This window comes from Parasteatoda tepidariorum, chromosome 9 (assembly GCF_982258835.1).
Source record: "Parasteatoda tepidariorum strain Cologne lab strain chromosome 9, Ptep-v5.0, whole genome shotgun sequence".
Lineage (NCBI taxonomy): Eukaryota > Metazoa > Arthropoda > Arachnida > Araneae > Theridiidae > Parasteatoda > Parasteatoda tepidariorum.
In genome coordinates, this window is record NC_141763.1 from 41,390,324 (window position 1) to 41,417,699 (window position 27,376).

Below are 27,376 nucleotides of genomic sequence, written 5' to 3' on the forward strand. Positions count from 1 at the left end.
TTTATCACACGTTCCTTAATGTTAAATTACTTTTTACAAATACAGACATTAACGTGAGTTGCATGTGGATCGGTGCTACGTCACCGAATTAGCATTACTAAAGTTAGCTGAAACCAAGTGTTTATTTTGTTTTACGTAGTGCTTTTAAAACGTGCTTCGGGAAAAAAAATAACTTGCCTTTTTTTAAATATTTAATAAATCCTAAGGCAAAAAAGTAAGAAATAAAATATTTTTTAAAAAAAAAAAGTTGTCATGTTTTAAGTAAAATAATTTAAAAAAATTAGCGTGCAAAAAATAATAAAGAAAATATTACGTGTAACTTATAAAATTTGAATTTAAATAGTCTCGGCTGATTTTCCCGGAATTATGTGCATTTTAAGTAAAGTTTATCTTAAAATGTGTTGCAAGAAACTTATAAAATTGTAAAAGAAAGCAGATAAAAAGTCGTTGGTTTTCAAATAACAATGCTAAATTCAAATAAAGTTCCCAATTCTCATCTGCTTTCTCTTAAAATTTTAAACTAGATTCTTGCAAAACATTTCAAGAATATATAAAATGAGCATAATACTCAGAAAATTAACTGAGACTATATGAACTCAATTTTTATAAGATGAGTTGCAGGCAATATTTTATTTCTTATTTTTTTCGTGTCCTAAAGTTTTTTCTTAAAATTATTTTATTTAAAATGTGTTTTTTAAACAAAAACATTTAAGGATACTCTTATATCTTGATCTAACACCAAACATTATCTAATAACAATATATCATTAGACACCGTTTATGGGTGATTCTCACGAAATATGACAATTCACTGTCCCTTGCTCCAAGATCTAATTTTATAATACTAAAAGAACTTTTTTTTTAAAAAAAAATTATAAATTGCATTGCTGTTAGCATTTTAAAATGACTTCGCACTAGCATTGATTGTTTTGTACATTTAAAATTTTTTATTGAACTTCAGAATGTCATTTTCCTGGCATGTCCCAAACAATGTTTCCAATAATAACTAGCTTTAAAACTTCCCATAAATTTTTCAATATGTAATTTTTTTTTATCTCAACCGGTGTAAGCATTTCTAGAATATACGCAGAGGGTATTATTTACAAAAATTTCGCTTAAAATAATTTTTTCTGTCAATAATTTGCCTGTCCCAAGAAAATCTGTCATTTTCCTGACTACTTTTATTTAGTGGTTTATAACCGAAATAGATAGAGCCAGCAATCAATATCTTATGTTAATAGATTGATTAGATACCCTCCTATATGAACATGTCTTGTTGCATGAATAAAGAACCAATTTTCTGGTTCAAAATCTATTTCAAAAGATTTTTCAAGATGAGTCATTTTCCTGGCTTCTTGAAATCATTAATAACATAAATCTCATAGATTTATCTGAGTTATTTTAAGAAATCCTGTTGTTTTCTGCAGAACGCAAACGTCTTGGGCCAAAATATTAAATTAAAGTAAAGTTATAGGTTATAAAATGGCGAATTTGTCATTATTCCGGGTGTCATTTTCCTGGCTTATGAATTCCAGGGTATTGAAGTGTTACCAAAATTTTTTTAAACTGCTAATACTGTAAGGAGGAAAAGCAAATATTAATCTAATTTCATGTTTATGTATGATTGTAATATGGTTGGATGTAATCAAAGTTATTTATTTATTTAATGATTGATTATTATACACAATTTTTTTCTGTACATATCAGCAACAAAACTTTTTTTTGTTTCTTTCTACAATGGATAAAAAGAATTAATTTAAGCAATTTATGGTTCATCTAACATAAAGGCTTAAATTAAGTTACTTACTATTAACTTAAAATGACTGTTTTTTAAACTTCTAAGCTAATATGTCATTTTCCTAGCATTCAAGATTTGGTGAATTTCTATTTTATTTTTTTTCTTTAGTAAATGTCAATAAACTACACTGCTGTCTGTAAGATATTAATAAATGTAACTAAAGAAGTACACAAAAAAATTTTTAGATTATTTTGACGACTTTAAATTTGAAGAAATTTTTTAGTTCGAATTGTCATGTTTAGAAAGAATCACCCTTATATTTTCACGAAATTGAGAAATTGAAAAAACTCAGTTGATTCAAACTTTTGCTTTATATTATATTATCTTTAATCCAACAAATAAATAAAGTAAAAAATTCCTTTAAATTTTCAAAAACCTAAATAAAATACATATCAAAACAAAAAGAGTTGAAAATTCATTGAGAACACTCTGAAAAACAACTTTAAATCAATCAAGGTTTTACTTTCTAACTGCTCAACCGGATTCGAATGTTACGTAACATCGTTTGAATTTATTACAAATATTGTATTCAAGAGAATGAACCAATTCATCATCAGAACGATGTAATGCTCCAGTTACAATTAAGCAATAACAATATTTGATGAACTTTTATGCCTATTCTCAAATCAAATAACCGTAAAATGAGCGATAAAACAGCTATTCGATTAAGCAAATACTGGATAAGTAATACAATCGCTATCATCGGAAGCTTAAGGCATTTAGAAAAGTCATAGGAAAAAAAATCATCTGAAAACTCTAAATGCGCGTGGGTTAAATCTGGAAATAAGATCTATCAGTGCAGATTATAACACTGGCTTAGTTTCCGGAATTTTTCTACTGATAGTTTAATTGGGCCAGCTTTATTCCCTCAAAATTTTGCTATCACTTATGAATCTAATTGTTTAAAATAAGCACTGTCGTAATGTAGGTAAACTTTATTTCTTTGAAATGTGATACTTTTGTTTTAACTTATAAAAAAATTTCAATGCATTGATAAGCTTTTAATTCTTTCTTAACTGCGCAATGATTGTTGAATAAATTTTTTTTTTTTTTTGAATTTCAATTCAATAAAGAGTTATTGTAGTCCAAAAAAAAAATAATAATTTCGGATTCAAAAATATTTCATTCTCCCCAGAATAAGCTAGAGTTTTTTAAGGAGGGGAGCTCAAAAACTTACAATTTTTTGAAAAAAATCAAAAACATTAAATATAACAAATCAATTTTCGAGCTAAAATTAAAGTTAAAAATATATATATATACATATATATTTGAAGTGTAGCACTTTGGTCACAGGGAATCTACAAGAAACCTTAATTTTATCCTTAATCTTCATAATAACCTATGATTTTTTTTTTTTTTTTTTACTCTTACTTGACTTTACATTTGAGAGTTAAGAGTTCTAAGATTTGCTTTATACTTGTGCTTTTAAAGAATTTAAGAGACCTAAGTATTTTTCAATTTTACTAAAATTAGTTTCATAAATATGTGCCGTTTTCGATAACACTAGGGGAGAAAGTATGAGAGAATTCGATATTATTAAACAAGAACGAATTATTCTAAATTCAAATATTCAGTTCTTTTCTCCAAAGAGTTATCTAGTCACCAAAAAGAGTTATCCTTTGTAAATAATGTATGCGCACAATTCATGCTTTTTAAAAAATAATAGCTTTTCTAATATTTTTTCCAAAAGTTTCAAGGAAAACAAACTATAGTAAGAAAAAAAAATAGCTGATCGATATTTAAATAGTTGAATATTTCTATTTAAAATAAAAACTAATAATTTACGACAATTCAATATATTGATTATTAATAGTATTAATACACCTATGATTTAGAAATGAAAAAAAAAATCTGAACAAAAATAAAGTTTTTGTGTTAAAAAAAACCCAGCACGTTTCAGAGCATTAACAATATTTTAAATCCCATTATAAAAATAACTAAATATAAAAATATTTTTTCCTTTTTAACTCAATATATACTGACTGTTTTGTTTATACATCAAAAACAAACCAAAAGAAAGTAAAAGATATAAGACTTCAAAATCATATAGTCGACTGAAAATTATTTCTATATATTGATTGAAATTATTTAGGGGTCCGTCCAGACATTTTGTAAAAGGTCCGGTTTTTGTGAAATTGTGAAAAAATTACTCACATTCTTTCAACCAGGGTCCTGCTTTATGAATTTGTGCAAATAGGGTCCGGTTATTGCAAAAAACTTTTTCAAGGAGTTTTTAAATTGTAAATAGATACAAGATTATGCTCAGTACTGTAAAATTATAATAAAAAAAATTAAATTTTCACAAATAAACAGCAATTGCTGCTTCTAAATTAGAGGTGCAACATATAAATATTTGGTATTTAGTCTTTACTGCTGAACGCAGAATATTCATTTCGGACGAATAATGGAAGAATCGTCTGCCGAAGACAAAATTTAATTCGTTTACATCCATCTTTCTTGTTTTCTACCCTGGGAAGGGTTTATTCAATTTACAAAACAATAATGAAGATAAACAAATTTATGAAGGGTCCGATTAAAAGAAAAATCATTTTGTGAAGGGTCCGTTAACAGACCCAAATTTCTTCTAAACAGACCCCTGTTAATGTATACAAAAACAAATACAATAACTAACATTACTTACTTAAACAAATAAAGTGTTCTTTTCTCAAGTTTCCCCCTAAATACTAAATATTTCGATAATTTAGTATATTTTAATGTATTTTCTGCTTAATCTCAATAACTAAATAAAGAGAATGCATGCTGAATTCTTAGAATTAAATAAAGTATATACAAATGCATATGCCATTTCAAAATACAGTTTCTTTATCATTTTTATTTTCAAATCAGTTAAACAAAACCATACTTCCCACCGATTTAAGAAGTTTTTTTTATTATTTATTTTTTTATTTTATACAAAATCACTAGGCAAATTAAAAATATACTTAAGTATTCTCGCTTCGCCGAATAATAAAATGTTTAATTCACTGAATGCTTGGAAACTTCAATATTTTGATGTTTAACAAACCTAACTAATTTGTTCCATATCACTTACAAAGTAAAAAAAAAATATATAAATGGATTTTACGTAATTAGTTTAAGTTATACTATAGTTCTTTTTTTTTTATTTAGAATGAAACAATAAGAATTATATACCGATGTTAAGTTTCAGTCATCAAAATAGAGTTAAATGTAACACAGCATATGTATTAAGATTGGGTTTCACAGCCATCAGGTATTCCTTGAGGTTAGCTCACGGTAAGCCCAACAGGTCGTAAGGTGAGCTAACCTCATGGTTTCTACGACCCAAATAAAAATTAGTTCAGGTTCAGCTCACCTGGAAGGGACACTCGACCTTAAAAATCCATTGTTTATGCAATTAAATATAAGCAAATTTTATAACACATGAACTATAAAACAAAAACTGTATTTGCATCGAAAAATATTCAGGAATTTTAATATGAAGCAGTTCTTTTTTCTCTTATTTAACACTTTGAAGCAGAATATTTATTACACACGTTTTTCATACTTTTTTCATCCTTTTGTATTAATTTACGTCGAAATAAGTGAAAAATATTATAGTTAGCATTTTAATAATTCATAGTTATGAAATACGGTACGAAACACCGGTGTCTTTTTCTGAGTTAAAGGTAAAATGATCCAAACAACGACTCATTTTAATACAATAATTTGCACTTATATGCAGTTATTTGAAGAGAAACAATTATTCATCTTTGAAATTTCCTTACTTAACAAATTTACCACTTTTTTTAATGCTATATTTTTGTACAAATATAGTTCTGATAATCGATCATATTGTTTTAGTAACTCTTGGGCAATTAATAAAAAAAATACAAACTTATGTATTTGCTTCTAATTAGAGCTTAAGAAAAAAAAACATAAGAAGGCATTTGTATTCAAGGTCCCATTTTGCATTCAAGGATTAACTTTCTTGCGAATATTTAACAGTTAATGCAACAACAAAGCATTTTAAACATTCTTTCTTCTTTTTTTTTCTTTCTGTACAGCATTTTTAAAATCAGTAGTAAAAATAAAAAATTTAATGGATAAATGACTTATTGTAAAACAATAACAAACCCAAATTTTTTTTAACATCTATTAACCACATTGTTAAAAAAAAAAAAAAGGTGTAAAAATAGGGCTTTTTCTATGAGTTTTATATGTATAAAAAAGGACATGTTAACCAAACATAAAATATTTAAGTCTATTTTCAAAATATTAAGATTAGTTTGAAAAATTGATTGATAGTATTGACTCTTTAAATACAGCATAAGTATTGTTCACTTTTGGACATAAAAGGTTACAAAAGGTATCTATAACGTGACTCAAGAGAATTTGCTTTTCCTCGTTGCTGAGCACATTGCAGCGATTATTGCAGCAACAAATATTGCAGTGATTATTGCATAAACATATATGCTTATTGCAGGAACAGATTCTTACTGAATGCAGCAGCAAAATTCATTGAAAGAGCTTTGAGTTGTTACTTAATTGTGAAACTGTAAATGTAGTTTCTTTACAACATGCTTTGTTATGGGGAAAAGCCAATTCTTCTTTGTTGAGTTTTGTTACGGATGTCTTTTGTAACATTAAAAATTGAAGTAGGAAAAAAAACTACTTTTTTAAGTTTCTCTATAATCTTTCAACTGACATAGAATAATGTACACTTTTTTCCTCTTCTTCATTGTTTGATTAAAAAAAAAGATATTTTTATTTATAGGGTTTTGAAAATCTATAAATAAATTAATAACTTTTCAGTTGTTTAAAAAAATTATACTTTTAAATGTCTTATGCAATATTATGATACGTTACGTGTCAAGGCAAATAAAGATTACGAACTGTAACAAAAATTATGTATTGAAAACAATGTGCTTTAACTTAAAGGGAAAAACACGTTAAAAAAAATAATAAATATTTGACATTTGCTGGGAAGATAATTACTTTTTTAAAACCAAATTCCAAAAACTAAATTAAATTCCAATCAAAAATGTTTCGAAATTTACAAAAGAAATCTTTTAAATGCATAAGGGATTAAAAAAGAAAATATTTGTAAACACAGCAAATATCCTATTTAAAACTTAAAATAATAATAAACTTCTTCAAAAAATAATCTTAGTAATGGTTTAAAGAAAATAGCTACAATCATTATAAAGCAATTAACATTAAACAGACGACTAAACCACTAATAATGTAAATAAATGAAACAATATTTCTTTCGTGATAAGTAAACATTTGGACATTAAAAATATAAACCTTTTATTAAAAAATTACAATGTTACTTGACATGAATAACTTGAAATAATTAGGTTTTCCATTGTTAGTAATGGATGTGAAACTTGTCAAACCTATTTTTTTTTTAAATATAGGTCAGTCACACAATTTAGGAATATCATATTTGCTGACTTTAAAAGCATGCGACTCAATTTAAAAAATTCAAACTATTCTAATAATTTCTGTGAAAATAAGTCTTAGTGACATTTACCTTTTCTCCAATTTCAAATAACTTTCATTAGCTTGAAATTCTTAAAAAATTAAAAACAGGATGAAAACGTAACACAATGAGTGATTACCCACGCATTGTGTTATGTTGCTAATACTGCTAGCTTTTTTAATTGAAAATTTTATATATAAAAGTTTTTAAAAACTGGTGCAGACACAAATATTAATCAGAATTTATGAATTTTTTTTAAAATTATTTATAATTTTTTAAAAAGTCTGCAAATACAACATTCGTAAATGGTGGAATTGCCCTATTGTAAATAAAACTATTCGCTTTGAAACTGATTTTAATGCATGTTTATTGATTAAATGCCCAAACTATGAATGAAAAAAAATTTTTTTTTATGAAACATGCAAAAAAACGTGCTAAAACTACCATATGGTCAGAAATTTTAGAACAGGCAGTAAGTTTATAAACATGCTAATCCTAATTTTTAAACAATATTTAGTTAGTTTTTGAGGCAAGAGCTCAGTAGAATCGGAGAAATAATCGATGTCTTTAAACAAGTCAAAAAAAATTCGAATCTCAAAAAATTTAAACAAAATGAGAAAACAATCAATATTTACACTTAAAACTTAATAAAAACAAATCCACTTACTTCATATTTTAATTTCCTTGCGATGTATAAACAAATCCTTATAAATAAGATATACGAGTAAAGCAACAGTCGAGATAACTGCTTATTTTTCTATATAGCAGATGAAGTTGAAAACTATTTATGAATCCATACACGATAAAGAGAGATTCAAATCTTATCTAAAGAAGGATCCATAGCGCATCGTCACCCCTTCTGCGTCATTGCCCGAACTGTGCTATTACGTGACAATAATACATAACACTCGGAAACTCAAGGATTGTTGTCATATTTAAAATGACCATAAGACATAAATGCTGACCGAATGCTAAGTCATTCTCTCAAGGTTACAGGGAACAGTATAGTTCAAAAACACACTAATTTCTTTTCGACTCAATTCACAACGCTTGGTTGTTTAAAGTGTCACCGAGTTCCAGTTTGAAATTTTTTTTCAAAAGTTGCCGAAACTCTAGATTAGCTGAGTAGAATTTTAAACTAAAGTTGAATGATATATTAAAGTGTTGCATTTAACTCAAATATTATCACGGTTAGAATTTTAAATATAATTTTTTATAATCGTTTGAAGGAAAACTGGAACAACGAGCGAGCTAAAAGCGTCGCATACCAGACAGTAAAACCCACAAACTCTTGGCCAAGATCTCATTTGTAAAAGTAAAATAGAATAAATACAACCGACTGTGATTTAAATTCTGTCATGAGCATCAACATGTCGCAAAAATTGAAATTGAAATGGTTTGCGTAATAATTAAATATGCTGTCAAACAGAAGTCGGTAAACTTTAGTGAATCGGGCACTAAATTCTAGTTTAGGAGATTAAGAACATATGAGATGAAATTCTACAAGGAATTGGACCTTGGACTTAATTCAAGTTCATTTTATCATAGTTAAAATACTTATACAACACATCAAATGACAAAATGCCACTTAAAAGTTTTATATCTAACACAACGTTCGTCATATAAGTGTTTTGTTTAAATGAATTAAGTGGTTTAAATAATTGACTAAACAACTATAAATTCTAAATTTATAATTTAAAACTAAATAAATCACTTCACTTGAAAACCAACACTGAAGCTAAATGCAAAAAACTATTAAAAAATTGATGTACGATATCCTCATAATTTTGAAGAGTAGTAATTTTAAGGCGTTTAATCAAAATTAATCTTTGATCCAAATAAATATGCACTGTCACGAGTAAAAAATAAGAACTATATCGAACAAACTTTTAACAATCTGATGTTCCTGATAAGTGACGAAGAAAAAAAAATTATTTATTGATTTCAAGCTAAGGGCTCTAGTTGAAATTTGAACAGTCCACAAAATTGGCTAGAATCGTAACTACGATTGGAGGTAAATTCGAATTAATGATAATATGGCAATACATTTTTGCTTGTAGTGATCAGTAAATAATTAAAACTTGCTTTGTCCTCTAGCACAAAGCTCTAGTTAAAATTCGAGCACACTCGCTGGTCAAATAGTGATTAAACTTCAGATGAACATTAAATTGTTTTGGGCGTATATTCTGTTTGTAGCGGTCAGAAAACGATTTAAAATCGCCAGACACAGAGCTCCAGAGGAGATTTGATAACTCTACTCTCAAATCATTCGGAGTTTGGATTAGCGATAAATTACATGTAGCTATAAATTCTGCTGAATAAATTAATCACAGTTAGCGATACATAATATTGTGCTCGAATGGCAGCCAGAAAATGATTGGAATTTATCTTGTCATCACGCATGAAGCTCCGGTAGAGATTTGAGTGTTTCGCCTAGACAGAAAAGTGATCGAAATTTCATTTGCAAGATTTAGCCAAACACTGATACAAAAACAAGTTAATATGAACGTAGTGATTAGAAGCAAAGAAAAACTAAAAAATTTTTTATTAGTTTTCAACGTAATTCCTTATGTTTCATCATTTGATATTGTAGCTAAAAAATTAATTTCAAATAAAGAGATTTAAATGTACATTTAAGGGAAAGAATAAACATCGATGTGGTTAATGTTTCACTCTGCTTGCCAAATACGTTGCATGTTTCCTCGTTTTCTTGTCCTTGAGATGACTATTTCGTGTTTTTAACAATAACAAAGGGTCAAGAAGTCGTGAGTTTGTAGATGGATTCGACTATTCATTCGCATTACTTCAGAAACAATTCAATGCAATTGCATTTCTCATTTGGAACAGACTATTTGAATTAATTTAATCTAAAAAAGATTTGGATTGAATGGGTAAAAAGTTAATACAGGTTGGTCTATATACCTTTAATTACCCTCAATTCCAAAACCACACCTCAAGTAATAAGCATTTAGAGATAACTGCTAAGGGTAGTGACACCAAGAGTTGTTTTTATTTTATTTTATTTTATTTCATTCTATTCCCTTTTGGGTAACAGATCGTGTTCCCCGAAATACAGAATGGCAATGATATGCAAGCCAAATTATCGCTTCCTGTGTTTGGCGAACTTATGAGCCAAGGCCGCGCAGTTTTTCGTGATTAAAAGAGAAGAGATAGCATTTTTTCCCTCTATACTTTGACGTGCAACAAATGGCGCACGCGACAATGTTTTGCTGAAGTAGAGACCGCATGCGGTATAGGTATTAAAGCCCAGTAAGTGGCAACAGTGGGAGCACTTCCATATAGAGGATGATATGGAATAACAAGTTTGGAATAAAATAAATGCAGATGAGTCTGAAAAAAAAAAGGAAACAGGAAACGCTTAAAGTCTTCTTATAGGATAATTTAAAAACGAAAGATAGTGGAAATTAGTGAAATGAAATATAAATGAAGGTGAACATAACATTCCAATGCTGTCTTAACATAAACATTCCAATGCTAAAAAAAGGAAGAATTATTTCATCAATTTCTCAAACTCGTTAAGCTAATGTGTAAATACAGGAAATATTTGTATTCATAGTGGCTATTTTTTTAAAACAAGATTTACGAATCTTCCAAAATATTCATAAGATGCACAATAATTTGTAATTCAAAAATTATCCTGTCGATGGTTATTTTATTTTAAAATAACTTCAAAAATGCTAATTTAGAGAAAACGATTCTATAAATTAACATTTATGAAGAAAATAGCATTCAATTTTTAACTTTTCTTTCAAAGACAAAATTACGAATTTGGGATACCAGAATGTTGTACTGTAATAGTTTAAGATATTAATCTAAAAGTTAACTTTCTTTTATATATAAGAAATAGGAATGAATTTATCCTTTATTTTGGCATATTAGAAAAGAATCTTGAATAGCATTTTATTCTTTAGAAAACTAAAAGAAATAAAAATAAATATTTATAAACAAAACTAAACTGACTAACATGAAGTCTTTAAAAATGATGTTATGATTATTTTTCATTTGACCATTTTAATGATAGCTTCCTGCATCTTTAGATTCTTAATTAAGATAAGATTTTAAAAATAGTAATTGTTCGCTTAAATAACTTTACAAGAAAAATTTCAATATAAAAGGGAAAAAAATCACGCCGAATCTCTTACCTTTTTTATTTTAGAAATGTCTATACAAGCGTTTTAACAAAATTAAGTTTCTTTTATTTCATTGCATTTTATTCACTTTAAACAAATTTAGTTTTGAGCATTTGAGCAAATTTTTATTTGGGACATTTTTTAAATTTCTGAAAATCTGGCATTTAAGCGTTTTATATTATGAAATACATCTTCATTGTTCATGTTATGCAGAAAAATAACTATAAGCTAATATTCATAATAGTTTCCAGTTTAAGAACATTGAAATCCTTTAATTAAATATAGAAAATTATTTTTAAACGCAACTTTTTGTTTCTTGATGCCTAACATACAAAAATTTTCTGCTTAAACAATTCAGCCCTCAAGGGGGGTTGTTACCAATACTAATTAAATATTTTTGCTACCACTTAAACAAGCAGAGGACATAAATTTTCACCTAACGTCACGATAACATTCAGACTGGGAGATTATCCTATTTAAGTACTCTTAAGAATTGATCTACACGGCGAAGTGGAGAATATTTTTCAAAACAGATGTCAATAGAACAATCAAGCTACTATTTGACTTACACCACAGCTTCCTACAATTTTAGACCTCATTCTAAATGACACCTAATATTGTCTTTTCACAGACCGAAAAAAAGAAGAAAAAAAAAGAAGAGAAAACAAATACACCCTCTTCGACTTTCACAAAGCGGGTGTTCCTTTGAAAGTGAAGAAGCTAATGAACCTCTGTTTTGAATGTTTGAAGGATGAAGAGCTAAATGAGCTTAGTGGAAAAATACCTGGGAGGTCAAAATAATGAAGATTGAAAACTGCATTATTCCTGCAATTAGCTTAAAAGTTGGTGCAATGTTTTAAAATTGTTAAGCCTAATCCCTACATAATGAATCGTTTAAAAATAAAGTTTCACAAAATATTGATAAATATTATTCATTCCTGAACATGTTCATAAAGCTTCATAGAAAGTAATTAGTTCAACAAAACGAACCATACATTATTCCTTAAATTAGCTTGAAAGCTATTTTTTTTTTTAAATTGATAAGCCCAACTATAGAACGCATAATCTGTTTTCGTAGATTCCATGGTAACAAAATATTTATCGTTTTAAGCTAAACTATGCAAAAACTTTACTAATCAATTGCCTTGCATAAAAAATCTTTTATAAAATGCAAGATTTAATTCATGAAACAATAGCAGCTAATGTCGATTAAGACTGATCCTTGATATTTTCATGTGAGTACTTCTTTCTGATAGATCTAATCAATTCATCGTAATACGTTAATGATTTTTAAACTCCTCAATGCTAAGCTACTACATGACAGTTTGTTTATCATACGAACATTAAATGGGAAAGATTCACAAGTATCATACCATTTAGGTGGCCTTGATAGATGAAAAAAAAGTTAAATTTTCTCATTAGCTTAATATGATCTTCAGTAAAAAATAAAAATTACCCTATCCTTAGTGTTGCTTTTAAATCTCTGATTTTACTTTTTAAAAGTGGAAGTACATTTTAATTAATGAAATTTGTTTTGCTGATAGATGCAAAATCAAAAACTTTATTTCAACTTTAAATTTTTTTTCTTTAATGCTTTAAAATTGTGAACTTTATCGCAACTATTTTGCATAATTATACAAAAAATTTAATTTTTGAAAATTTTCTATGCACACTAAATTTTTGAAAAATATTAATTCTATTAAAAAATAATCTTAGAACACACGGTTCAATTGAGTTTTCTAAAAATAAAATTTAGTTTTGAAGTAGGTTGATGTAAATATTTCATTAAAAGCCAGTACAGACTAAATAAGAAATCGGAGTTTCAAAAATAAACATTCAGTCAGGAAAATAATGCAAAACAAACTTCAAAGAGATTAATGATAGCAAGCCTGTTCATTAAATAGCATGAGATTTATAATTACAAATATCGCTACCATTGCATACTTCCTTGACCCTTTTATTTTTGTGTTAACAACCACCCTCTTCTCATAAAAAAGCGAATAAAACCTGATGACGAACACAACTGACCATGTTTTTCCGCCACTTTCCTCAAAAGATTCGTCCTTGGGTATACAGCCGAACTAAACTCATCGTCATATTGTTCACAATCTTCGTTCGGATAAAAAGAATTGGAAATTCCCACATATATTTTCACGCTTCCTTGCTTCTACGCGAAATAGGTGAGTCATAGCCAATCGCAGCTGGCACTTCATCTTAGACTAAAATATGACAGATTTTGACGTTAAAAGTACAATGACACGTGTTGTCTTACGCTAAAAACACATGACTTTTAACCAATCCCACATTATTCGTGACTAGAACGATACAAAAACTGTTAAAATAATGTTAGGAACTAAAACACTAATGATTATTCGATAATACCTGAAAATTTCCATAAAATTAATTTGCAATTTACCTGGTGCACATAATGGCATTTTAAAGAGACGTGGTTTTTTAACTATCCTTTTTTTTCGAACCCTTATTTTTCCAGAATACTATAATATCCAGATTTTGACCCGGTTATCTTTTATGGTAAACGAGAGGTTTTAGAAGTGAAATTGTAGTGCAATATACTTAGAATTAGCATTTATTTTTCCCTGAGGAAGTAATAGTACTTTATTTACATCGCACTAGAGATGCACAATAGGCTATTGGCGACGGTCTGGGAAGCATGCCTGAGAATGATCCGAAGACATGCCCCCACAATTTCGATCCTCTGCAGATGGGATGACTCCCTTACTTTGGTAGCCCGGCAATCTGCACGAGAAGTCAAGCGCTTTATGATAGAACAGTTTAACCAAAACAGATACCGCGCACTCTTGGTTTTTTCGCAGGCTAATCAAAGTGGTCACACACCTCTAACTGACAGCAGCTTCTGATATTTGACACACGGTGTTCTAATGCGAAAGTGATGTCATTACAATCAGTTCAATGTAAGGCTGGGATGGCCTGGTCGGTAGGGCGCTGGACCCATGTCCAAGAGTTTGTGGGTTTGATCCCCTAGGGCCAAAGACTCCTCGTGTTATAAATGGTGACTGTTGCACGTTAAACCTGTCGAGTCGCAAAGTCTTCCATGTTATTATAACAAATCAATACCTCTGAGGGTAATGATCCAGGAGTTTCCTTGTCTTCTGAATTGGTTCGAAATTACAAGGCTGCGATGTTGAACATTAGTAGTCGTAAACCCAAAAATTGGATCGGTTGTTCAACGACGGTTATAGAAGGGGAAAAAAATCAGTTCAATGTGCGAATTTTTTTTAAAAAAAACTGTGGTGAACGATACTTCAGCGGAAATCTAAAGATATACTGTTCCAAGTATATTTTTCGGCAAACGAAAAACAATGAAAGTGATGTACAATACATTTTATTCAAACCTAGAAACAGAAGGGGGAAAAAACACCATCAAAAATTTTCAGTAGTTATTGTTAAAAATTTGCTATTATCTAGGCTATAAAAAATTCCAGCGATTAGTTATACCAGAATGAAAATCCACATTTAAACAGAAAAGCCTCTGCGAGTAACGTTATCATTAAATTTTGTATGACCATGTTTGGATGTAAATTTGTGATGAATCTAAGTTGAAGAGTTCATGATTTTTGTGGTAAAAAAAGTTTTTTTTTAGCTTCTTAAAGCTAGTAAAACAGTTAAATACAAAAATGCCATTGAAAAGATGCAGAAAACGATTCACAATTGAATCCAAGAGCTATGCAAACGTTATAATATATATATATATATTTTAAATACTTTTTAAGATTCAAATATGTATAGTAAAACATTACCACAAATGCCAAAAAATAGAAGTACTTTATTTTTTCAAAAATATATTTTCTGTAATCTTCTTCCACTTTATTTCCCCCTTAAATTTTACAAAACAATAAAAGAGAGAGCGAGAAAAAAAGGCAATTTTAAACAAATAATTTTAACAGGTTTCGTATTTACAAATCAGTGTCTTAACAGGGTTAAAATAGGACAGATTATTTTATTCTGAGGATATATTTAAAAGAAGCTAGGAGAATATCTCAGTTGATTTGAGTGACCTTCCTATTTCTGCTTGTGTCAAGATTCAAGGCCTCCGGAACATGACCCACGATCTTTGATAAAAGACGTACGTATTCAATCCTGATTTGATTAACCTTCATTAAATTACTACATCGCATAAGAAAGGAAAATATTTAGATATGTCAAATTGAAAATAAACGGGCAATAAAATAAACGGACCACCCTGAATAACTTTTGATCTAATGATCGTATCTTTATGTTCTAGGACTCAATCTTAAAGTTCGAGAAGGTGACCTCAATTATGCTAATTAATTAGTGCCGAATATTTTCTGAGAAATTGATTATTAAAAACCCTATTTTTTTAAAAAAGTTTCAGAATGGAAAGATCCGATCATTAAATCATTCAGAATAGTCCGGTTTATACCCCCCCCCCGAGCTCTGTACAATTTATTATGCATTTATGGGGAAAAAAACGGTTATTAATTATGTAAATTGCAGCAACTGTTTAATTAGAAAAAGAAATATAAACCTTATTTTTTTCTTTTTGAAACAAACATTCAGACGTTAATTTTTTTTCCTATGAATTAAATAATTAAATTAGATAGTTAAATAATTAATCACATCTATTGTGTTTTTACCTTCTTTTAAGTTGGAAATAAATCATCCACTACCAAACAATCTAGTTCAACTTTACCTCAAGACGTAATTTAACCTTAAAAAAAAAAACGAATTTAAATTTGAATTTAAAAAAAAAAAGGAAGACAAACCCGTCTACATCCAAAGAATTTTCAAAACACAAAAAACCCTATTCGAGATAGCAAAAACTGTGCCTAAAATAAACTATTTTAAACCGGTTATTTCAACTATGGGCAAAAGCTAAGTTAATGCAACTAGAAAGAGTTCGTGTTGATTTTAATTTTCACCAGGCCTAAATAATAATAAAAAGCCAATAAGTATCATTTAAAACCCTGTCCTGTGGAAAGCCGGCGGGGAAAGTTCCTTTAATTATATGCCGGAAGAACGGCATAGTCTTACATCTTGACTTGTTTAATAACGCTTTCGAAGAAAGGCTTCCATGGGTTCTCTGGCCTCTCTTGGTAGATGGAAGTCTGAGGACGAGAAAGTTTACATCTGTTAGCCATTTTGCGGAAGTGTTTATTTTTCTTTCCTTTTTTTTCTTCTTCCTAACAACGCCACTGATTCTAAACAGATAGGACAGAATCCTATCCTTGTTTATTCACTGTAGACAAATTTGTGGGGCTATTTTAGTGTTGTAGCTGGTAAATATTTCATCCCAGAAAAATGAGCACGTTCTCTTAAGTTTGTTGATGTTGGATATTGTTAACCAAATTTGACTAATGAATATTTCCGTAAAAATCTTAAGCCAATTCCGTAGGAAAAAAAGTAATGTTAAAATTTACAACCATAACCAACGTTAACATATTTTTAAAAAATGCATAGTTTTCACATTTTCACTAAACTTGTTTTTATTTTTATCTTCTTCTAAAGTTAAAAAAGAAAAATAATTCAACAGTCAGTAAAAACAGGATAAGGTTCTAGGGCAACTTTTATTTTGTAACCTACGTTTAGTTGCCCTTGAATTTCAACATGGTCAAAAAAGTATACGTTTTATTTTTTGAAAAAGAAGTTTTCCGTTGTTGTGATCTAAAGAAGAATTTCAGAAGAAACTTTTGGGATTCATTTGCGATTCATCCAACAAGTAGAATAGCTTTATAACTTAATTTCAAAGACAAAGTAAAAATAAAACTTTAGGACATTAATTCGAAGAACATAAATTGCAATAATCTTATAAAAATAAGTATAAAAAAAAGAATATTTACGCTCTTCTAAATTTCTGTAAAAAACAGTAAATGAGAAAAAAATTACAGTTTGAAAGTCATAAAAAAAAGGAATCAAATGAAGTTTATTTATAAAAAGGTAGGGCGGAAGCTATTTGCGAAGTTTTTGCTGCTCGAGTAGTTCAGGAAAGTACACATAGTCATTTCGAAGTTAAGTATATTGGAAGACTAATTTAGTGTCGCTAAAGCAATTTCTTCTGAAAAAAATTCCTTTCTATTCCACTTTCAGTTTCGAAAATTATTCCACCCAAAGTCACTCACCTGTTTCGTGACAACTAAAATCGTGCAATTCCATGTCTTTATTCTTTAGAATAGGAAAAACAAAACAGAAAATGCTTTTCGAATTTCAAAAGCTACTCGATGCAAAAACAAAGCTCATAAAGAATTTTTCGTTTTCAAGATTTTAATCGTCTGCCAGGATTAATAATCAGTTCTTTAAAATTAAATCCCAGCTTACAGCTTTAATCTTCAAGTATATTTAAAACCAAGAAGATATTTAAAATTTATTAAATCAATATTCAAACCACGTAAAAATAATGCGGAAAATGAATGAGATTTTAAATTTAAAAGCAATTAAAACTTACTAATAAACTGTTTAGTATGCATTAAAAAATCGTCTGAATTTGCTAATGAATCTGAATATGTGTCAGTCCAAGTAAAGCGAAACGATAGAAAACAAATCGAAGGAAAACTGTAAATGATTGATTTCCTATGTAAGATAAGAGCTGTAGACAAACTAGATCAAAAATTTTCCCTATTCTAATTCGATAGAAATTCCTTTCTGAGTGTGAGAAGTTAAAAAAAATAATAATAATAATAATTAACAGTTTTTTCTGAACGTAAAGAATAAGAGCGTTTTAAATTATAATCTCTGTATTGATTGCATTATTTATCAATGTAATATATATTTAACATATTTAGCCCAATTTTCTAAACGTGATATATAGTTCGGCAATAAATTACAAAGCGGAAAATTTCAAAAAATGCGTCTACTTCACAGTAAATTAATGTAATTTTAATTACATTAACACCTTAATGTAATCATAGTAATTTTTTACATCAATTTTAATATCGAAAGGAAATGGGAGAATTTAATACGTAAAACTAAAGTTTCGTAAAAGTTATTATTTTCACTGGAATATTACTTTTAACTTTAATGAAATAAGTTAAATATTATTTTTAACTCTAATGAAATAAGTTAAATATTGCTTTTAACCTAATGAAATAAGTTAAGTAATACTTTTAACTCTTCGGTAGCGATATTTCTTCAAAAGGATTCCTTAAAATTTCTTTATTTTCAGGAACATTTTTCCTCTAGTTGTTTTTTTTTATGTACTATTCCCCCCTTAAAACGAATTTCCGATTTCAATATATACCAGTTAAATAATTTTAAAGGAATTTCATAACAATTTGAAATAAATATCTTTATGTTTAATTTATGTACAAATTTTAACCATTAAAGAATGCGTGCTATCAGATAATTTAATTCTATTTCAGAATGCATGCCACTAAATCATTACATTAAAAAATATTTCATAACTTTTTTTTTCTTCATCGTTTTGTTTTCCTTATTCATTCATTAAAAAAAAAACTAAGAATACTGGGAAAACTACAGTTCCTATGAGTAAGTTAAAAGATAAACGAATTGCTATTTAGCATTTGAAAGAATAACATGTAACGCCAGAAAATTCCCTTCAAAAAAATTTTTAGAAAAAAATAAAAACCTTAAATTTTAATTAATTGTTCCATTATAACCAAACAATTGGACAGATGTTGAAGTTTTTATTCCATATATGTGTTTACCGAAATGCTAAAACACAAAAAAAAGTGTGTTTTTAACCTTTTATAGAGTTTTTTTTATTATCAACGAATTTAATTAATGCGAAAAAACAATATGTCATTGACAAAAGATAGTTTGTGAAATTTTAAGAAAAATTATTGTACATTGAAATCGTGGAGTATTATTCACATAGTTTTTTTTTCTTTCTTTTTTTCAAATTTATTTTTACGTAGTAAAAGTAATGTTAAAAAAAAAGAAGCATATTTTGCATAAAAGGATACGTTTGCCGAAATGTATTCAAAATGTTAAAAATAAAATTTTATCAAAATTAAATACAGAAGGGGTAGTCTAATTAAATAGAGGTCTATTTAAAGGAAAATGAAAGATTCAAATTAAAAATCTTATACCTAATTTGAGAGATTCCTTCCTGAGAGCCGATCCCTTCATGGCGCAAGAAGAGATCGGCTCCTCTGCCCCAAACTTAAACGAAAATTCATATTTCAAATAAGAAAATCAAACAGTGATATAAACTAACAAGAAGATGCAAAAACAATGTAGGAAAAAGTAGGAACCACAACTATAGGGTAACTCAAAATTTTAAGACCCTGTGAACTTCGGTAAACTTACCGAAGAATGAAAATAAAGAGGCTGTCCGATTATACGCTTATATTATTGTTTTATATCAGACTGCTAAATTATAAAAATTGTTTAAATTATGTTAACACTGGAATTAACAGTATAATAGTTAATCAGGATACTAAGAGAAACATTTTCTTTTAGATTTCATAACTTACTAAAACCATTATTGTTCATTTGCTTACAGAATAATATAGAGAACGTACATCAACACTCATTAGTTTTAATTAGCATATTATGATTCAAATGAAATGGATACTGAAATGAACTGTAAACTGATTGCTTAATTATTATAAGCACGCATTGAGATATTTTCAAAATAATCCTTGTCATTTTAAGATCAAGAAATCTTCCAATTCGGTGGAATACGCATCAAACTAAAATATCTTGCAATAATGTCATACACGTATAAATTGTTTTAATTTGAAAATCCGTTTTTTTTCTCTCCATACAATAATTTTCATATCAGATTAGCCACGAGTTCTAATTTGCCAGAGTTTGGAATGGAATTAAAATCCCTCTTGGTTGTAGTAAAAATAATTATTTTCAACAATTATTAAAAAAATTGATTCTACTATTTTAGGAACTTATGATATATTATACAGGAATTTATGATAATATTTGTGCAATTTAGGAATTTATGATAATATTTGTACTTGGGCCCTCATCGAAATAATATTCATTAATCTTGACTCGATAAGAGTTAAAAGGGTCGATGTTTTCCGATATCGGCCCAATATGGAATCGTCCATTTCACTCGAAATTTTACAGCCACTTTCCAACCAATATCGACCCTGAATAGAATTTTTACTGCCCAATATTAAAAACCATTCTAGGACCAATATTAAAAAAAAAAATCTGGAAATCCCAATATTGCATGGTCTTATAAGACTTAGATTGAGGCAATTTTGAGACCAACTGGGGCCAAAGTAAAATTGTTGCTGGGAATTCTTTATTAACTGTAATGATGGTGGTTTTAAATAAGTTCTAACTTTCGAACTTAATTTGTAGAAAACCTTTTGAATAAAATACAATGCAATTAGGTAGTCAAACTAAGCTATCTATAATAAAGATACTATAAAAATGTGATTGTAATCGAGATATTCATACATGAGAATCAAACTTTTTTAAAATTAAAAGTACAAATTTCCCTAATACAGTAAAATAATTTTAAAAAATGGTATTTTAGATTAAATAGTGCAAACTTTATCGTGATAATACCAAATAGTTAAGCAAATTTTTTACATTAAACATTTCACTTCAGGAACAATTTCCTGATAAAAAAAATATATATTCGTTGCAGATTTGAACTTTTTTAACATTTAATCATTTCAAATCATAATGATCGATATAAATCATAAATTTTATGCCGCAATTTGATCCCGCAGTTTTCTGGACATAAAGCTCCAAATATGAATTTATTTTAAAACAGCTCAACCTTTATCATAAGAATCTCAAATTTATTTTATATTTTAAATTTTATAATCATTTAATCTTTTAAAATATAATTCATAGTTGTGTTAAATTTTTAAAAAAAATTTAATTTGAACTGATTCAAACTATTTTGTCTTGCAATCACATTCATTTCTCCAATGATCAGGAATAAAGTTTTATTTTATTTTATTTCTAATTCAATTCAGCATTTTTTTTTTTATTTACTTATTTGTTTTAAACAAAGATGCAACTGCCAACTTATTTTGCTATTAACCAGTAATTTAGGTTTCGAAATACAATTCACGAGTTGTGTTAAATCTCGAAAAAGAAATCTAAGACGAGAACTGATTCCCACTTATCTTTTTCAATCATTGATTTAAACTTTTCCGATAATTAGAAATAAACTTCCAAATTTTCTCTTCCGTTATCAAAAATCCAACACTGAAAATAAAGCTCAATGTAGATTTATTTTATGTCTAGTATTCAATTTCGAAATGAATAAAAAAAAAATCCAAGACAAGAACTGATTCGCATTTATCTTTTTCAATCAGATTCAATTAAATTTTTGCGATAATTAGAAATAAATGTTAAAATTTCTTTTCCATTGTAATCCAACCAAGAAATTAAAAAAAAAAAAGGTCAATGTGGATTTATTTTATATCTAGTGTACAATTTCGAAAAGAAGAAAAAAAAATTGAAGACAAGAACTGATTCACAGAGTTATCTATTTCAGTCATTGAACTGTTATTTATGCATTAGAAACACATACATTTGCAATAAACAGCAGCTAGACAAAGAAGCTTCACAACGTCTTTAAATAAATATTTGAACAAGAAACTGCGATGGATTTTTTTTCACACGAAAATTGAGTAGATGACTGAAAGTCTGATCACATTTCTCTTTAAGGATTGATTAAAAAGATATTTTAGGAGCATAAATATTACCAAGTTAGCAAATCATCAAAAGAGAGGTAAATATAAAAAACAATATAAACTTCTTTTGCTACCAGGAAATTATAACATAGATGTGTACCTTTTGAATTTTTAATAACTATAAAACAATAGATCAAGAGTAAGAAGATTGACGTTAGATTGAAATATAGGTATGAAAACTATCACTATTTTTCTTCGAATGTAGGATTAATTAAAAATATTTTAGAAGCATTAATATTACCAAGTTAATAAATCATTAAATGAGATAAATTATAGAAAAAAAATATAATGAATTTCTTTTCTACCAAGAAATTAAATTGCTTTTCGAATTTAATCAATTTAATGGAAAATGCAAAATCAAAATTGAGAAGATTATTGTGAGACTGAAGAAAATGCATAAAACACGGTCACTATTTTTCTTTGATGAAGGATAAATTAAAAAATATTTTAGGAGGATCAATATTACCAAGTTAGTAAATCGTTAAAGGAGAGGTAATTACAAAAAACAATATAGTAAATTTCTTTTGTAAATAGTAATAGTGTTCGGGATAATTATCTTTCTAATTTTATCAACTAGTTAGAAAACACTGGACCAAAGTTGAGAAGATTGTAGAAAGAAAAATACACGTGAACCGTGTCACTATTTTTCTTTAATGTAGGAATAATAAAAATATATCAAGTGCATTGATATCACCATATTAATGCATCATTAAACGGAGAACTGAAAACAAACTGAACAAATAACTGAAAACAGCCCTATTAGTTTTTATCAACAAATTTGAGATAAGAAAAATATTTTATAGCGAAAACATTGTTACTGTGCACATTATTTTGCATAATTAATTAACAATACTAATTATTTCTTTTGTAAGTAAAAGTTTAAGAAACAAAATATTTCAACGTTTTTAAAAAAAGTTTCTTTTTTTAAGAATGCATTTACAAAATCGTAATAAAGGATAAATTATAAAAATGATATATTTTTATAACGAAAATTGAAATTTCTTGAAATTAAATTCGAACTTTATTATATTTCTAAAATTTGAATTTGATTTTAAGAGCAAGCTATTAAAAATGATAATATTTCTTCACTGAAGTTAGAAATAAATCGTGACATGAGATATTTTAAATATAAGTTCAACATTTTTCAAGATCACTTTTTATTTTTCCAAAAAATAAATAAATAACGATTTTAGAAAAAAAAAATTACAAAGCTTTAGTAGCTCTCAAAGTAAAAGGGGAGAAATGCCGGAATTTAGCCGACCGAAACACCCCAGTACGGCCCCGAATGAAACATACACCCCCCTAAGAAAAATAAAATAATCATCAAAAAGATAGAAATTCCACTTACTTGGTTCCCATATCTCCAGGTAGCAATTTGCAAATCCTCAAAAATCAAAACAAATATTCCAAAAATCCACTGAAAGACAACTTCCCTCAGAAGAATTGAGTGAAGGGTTATAAATTATAAATAGAAAACACTTGACACAAGAGATGCTGACACAAAACAAAACCACATGCCCGATATTGAGAATTTGAAAACTTTTACCACGGAACGTATCCGCGCGCCTAGATGCTCATGGTTGCTATAGTTGATTTTTCCGCCAAATTCGCCAAAGTGGATATTTTATCCCCGTGCTCTTTTTCTATTTTTTGATGAGATGATAAGCAATCACGAAGTTGGATATCATATTGCATGTCTGGAAATAATTGATCCCATTAATGTGGGAAATCGTAAAATGAATTATTTCTTAATTCATTATACCAGTGTTTCCATTCTAGCTTTGCTTTTAAATAAAAGTTTTTTAAATTTTCGTTTGTTGCATAAGAACACAAGATATTTCGCATAATCACGCGTACCCCCGCTAAACAGTTCCCGTACCCCAGGGGGTACGCGTACCACACTTTGGGAAACACTGCATTATACGATTGAAGACTTATTACATAGCTGTTGAGGGTAATAAAATTAGGGTCTATAATTTATATTTTGTCATCTATTTTGTTAAAGAAATCAACAGAAAACATTCTACGTGAAATTGTTTTTATTAATGCAGAAAATAATGTAATAAATCATATTAAATGGGGAAAATGAAACTTTTAGCAACATATTTTGGAAGCATGCAGTCCATGGAAGGAGAGGGATGAGGAGGAAATTAAATTAGAGCATTCAAATAAACTTATTGGGATTCGGAAGCATGTGAATTATTTCTGAAACTTATCAAGTCTGGGTGGCTTTGTTTTATTTAATTTTAAACTAAATCAAATAATAGCAGTAGGAAGATTTATAAATTAAGATTTAAATACAAAATAATAAAAAAACACGACTTTTTCCCCCCTTCCGGTTCGTTAGCTTTAAAATCAATATCATTTAAAAATTCCTTCATGGATCTCAATCATCATTGAAATTCAAAGAAAAGTTTTAATGTAATCGCCATTAAGAGAAATAAAATCCACGCTCTGATGTTCTCTTCTCTTATTATTCTTTCTATTATTCTAATTATTTTCGCATTATTGTTGAATAATCTCTTCGGCGAAAAGCATTGAACGATCTATTTAGTTATCAAAAATTGAATAAAAGTTTAATAAACAAGTTTGTTGAGGAAGTTGCGAAGGTAACCAAGCAAAATGAATTGATTTCAATTTCACCCCAATAAAAACAGAAGCTAAATTTGAGGAAACAAAATCTTTGATACGACAAAAATTTAGGGATCTTTTTTATCAAATTAGCTTTGATTTTTATGTAACATTCACTGTCGAAGGGGTGGAGAGGAGACGACGATAGAAATTTCTGTACATGCTTTTATTCCTTTTTATTTATTTATTTTTAAAATTAACTGGCGGTGAATATTTGCTATGCTCTGCTGTATCTTTCGATACACGTAAAATACAAGGTGACACGACTAATCAAAATTTGAGATGTAAGATGTATGGTATTTTAGTTTCCTTTTCATTTTTTTTCTGATAAAAACCATTACCATTTTTTCTGATAAAAACCATACCTGACCCATACCATTTTGAAATTAGCAATTTTTGAAAAATAGTTTAGAACTAAACATTTGTCTGTTTTTATATTTTTTTATAAAAATATCTTTGTTTTTGCGTAACTCAGGGCCCGACTTAGCCTAATTGGGGCTCAGGGCAAAAACTTCTTTGGGGGCGGCCCCCCTCTTCTTTACTACTTCAGTAATGAGGATGCGAACTTTATGGAGGTATTTAAATTTTCACCTCATTCTACATGTATAACAAGAAAATTTACTAGAATCTAAAATAGCTATGAAGTCCCCCCCCCCTCCAATGGTCAGACGAAATATCGTTCTGTCCATTTTATTGATTTTCTGACAATTCTATGCCCATCATACCGAATGCAGTTTTCTGATTGCTAACTATGTCATCTAGCTGTGAAAAATTCATATCCTTGCTGACATTAGGGCGGAATTCACCTAAATTTGTGCAATTATTGTAGCTTAATTAAACCAATCAGAAGTCTCTATTTTTGTAACCATATTGCATTTTGCGATACGTAAAAATACAGGCTTTTTAATTGGCCAAATTTGTCCATTGTAATTGCAAAAATTTAGATCAATTCCGTGATAGAAAGTCATGCATTTACGAAATACAGATTTTTTTTGTGTTCATACAATAGATTAATGAAGAAGCTAACATAGAACTGACGGATTTTACACTGCACTGATATTTTGTTTAAAAAAAGTTCATTAATGAAGGAAACATAGAATAAATTTTCTATTCGATTTGGGGGCTTTCTCTGACGTTGGGACGGGGGCAATTGCCCCGTATGCCCCTGCCTAAGTCAGGCTCTGGTTTAACTTCGTTAAAAAAAGTTTTAGTTTCATCCAAACTGGTTTTCTTAAATTTAAACTGTAACAAAAATAAATTTTAAAATATTTAAAAATAGACAAAGGTGTAATTTTAAATTTCTTATCTAGAACTATAAATCGCATAATTTTACTGTTGAATATTTTTGAGAAAAATCTATAAAAGCACTAAACTTTGTTAAGCACATTTTCTCGTAAAATATTAACACGATATCTTCATTTTAGGGTAGAAATGTCTTTCAGTTTATATATCATTACGTTTATACATGATGCTTGTCGCATATAAAGCATTATGTTATCTACAACAACAGCGATATTTTATTTTATCTCTTTCCTTATTTTATCCATTTTAAAATTAATGTTTTTATTGGCCTGATTTTCGATAAGTAAAAGAAACACCGTCAAGCAAATCTCAAACGGAAGTATTTTCACTGATGTTTGATCTGGAACCCCTCAAAGATATGCATCAAGTATATAAAGAGTTTTAAGAATTTCGGAGACAAAGGAATGTTTAAAAGTTTCTCTTACTCGCAAATGGTGCAGATAAGTTCAAGTCAGTATGGACAAGTTTTTTTCATGGTATATTTATGGGAAAGATTAAACTTCCTTTAAACCCCTGAACTTGATAAATAAACAAATGATAAATAAACAAAATTTGAAAGGAGTCTTGAGTAAATTCCTGATAAATTGTTTATGCTGATAACGTATCAGTTCTTTTTTTTGGGGGGGGGGGAGAATAAACCATCACAACTATTTAAGAAAGCAAAAACATGTCACAAATGTTAATTACAATTTTCTGTTTCTTTAGCCAACATTTAGCCTCCGTTCATCTCCCATCGGATTTTTCAGCTAAGGTTCAATTTTTTTTTGTTTTAAGATCAGGAAGGAAGGAGTTAAGAAATCATTCTTTATTTCCAATGCCCACCTGTGTTAACATATTCGTCAATTCAGGCATTTACAGGCCAGATTTGTTGGCTACTCTTTCAGGGGCACCATATTAGGTCGCCCAACGTTGCTCCCGCTGAAAGGGCAGATAGTACAGAGAATGAAGAACAGCCTTGCCTTGTCCGGGATTCGAACCCAGAACCTTTCTGATGCCAGACCAATTCCCTGACCCCTACACAGTCCGGTTGGCATGAGTAAGAAATCATAAGGCAGTTAAAATTTCCCGGCTGCCTTTAAGTTCTGGGATAGAATTCTTCTTAAGTGGTTGAGAGGTAAGTTTTTGTCTACCCATTGCATCAGTAAGGGTTAGGCTATATTGGAGAGCTGAAGGGAGTTTTGAGATTCTTTGTGTAGGTTGTTTAAAAGCAGTAAAAAAGTTTATGAAATATTTATAATGAATCTGAGCGAACCCGAGCTCGAAACTTACGAGCTCGACTTTCTTCTTAGTATGCGAGACAGAGTCAGTGTTGGGCTCGGACTAAGCACTTCTCATCTCTAGTAAATATGTGCAAGTACAAATTTCTACTTAAAACCCTTATACCAGTTAAAACTCTTCAGATAATTTGA

At 28.6% G+C, this 27,376-nt stretch overlaps 1 protein-coding gene across 3 annotated transcripts in view; it reads right to left on the reverse strand.

The window, feature by feature from the left end:
• nemy (cytochrome b561 family member no extended memory) overlaps positions 1-23,602 on the reverse strand; it is an 87,910-nt gene extending 64,308 nt beyond the window's left edge. For 2 of the 3 annotated variants that reach the window (XR_015429187.1, XM_016069786.4), the window contains exon 1: positions 23,383-23,602. Coding sequence is in view for 2 of the 3 variants with exons in the window: in XM_016069786.4 (XP_015925272.1) it covers positions 23,383-23,393 (11 nt within the window). In the remaining variant the exon portion in view is untranslated. Of the gene's footprint in view, positions 1-7,910; positions 8,049-23,382 lie in introns of those variants that run through there. The other variant, XM_016069787.4, reaches the window with a different exon arrangement.
• Between the last annotated feature and the right edge of the window lie 3,774 nt (positions 23,603-27,376).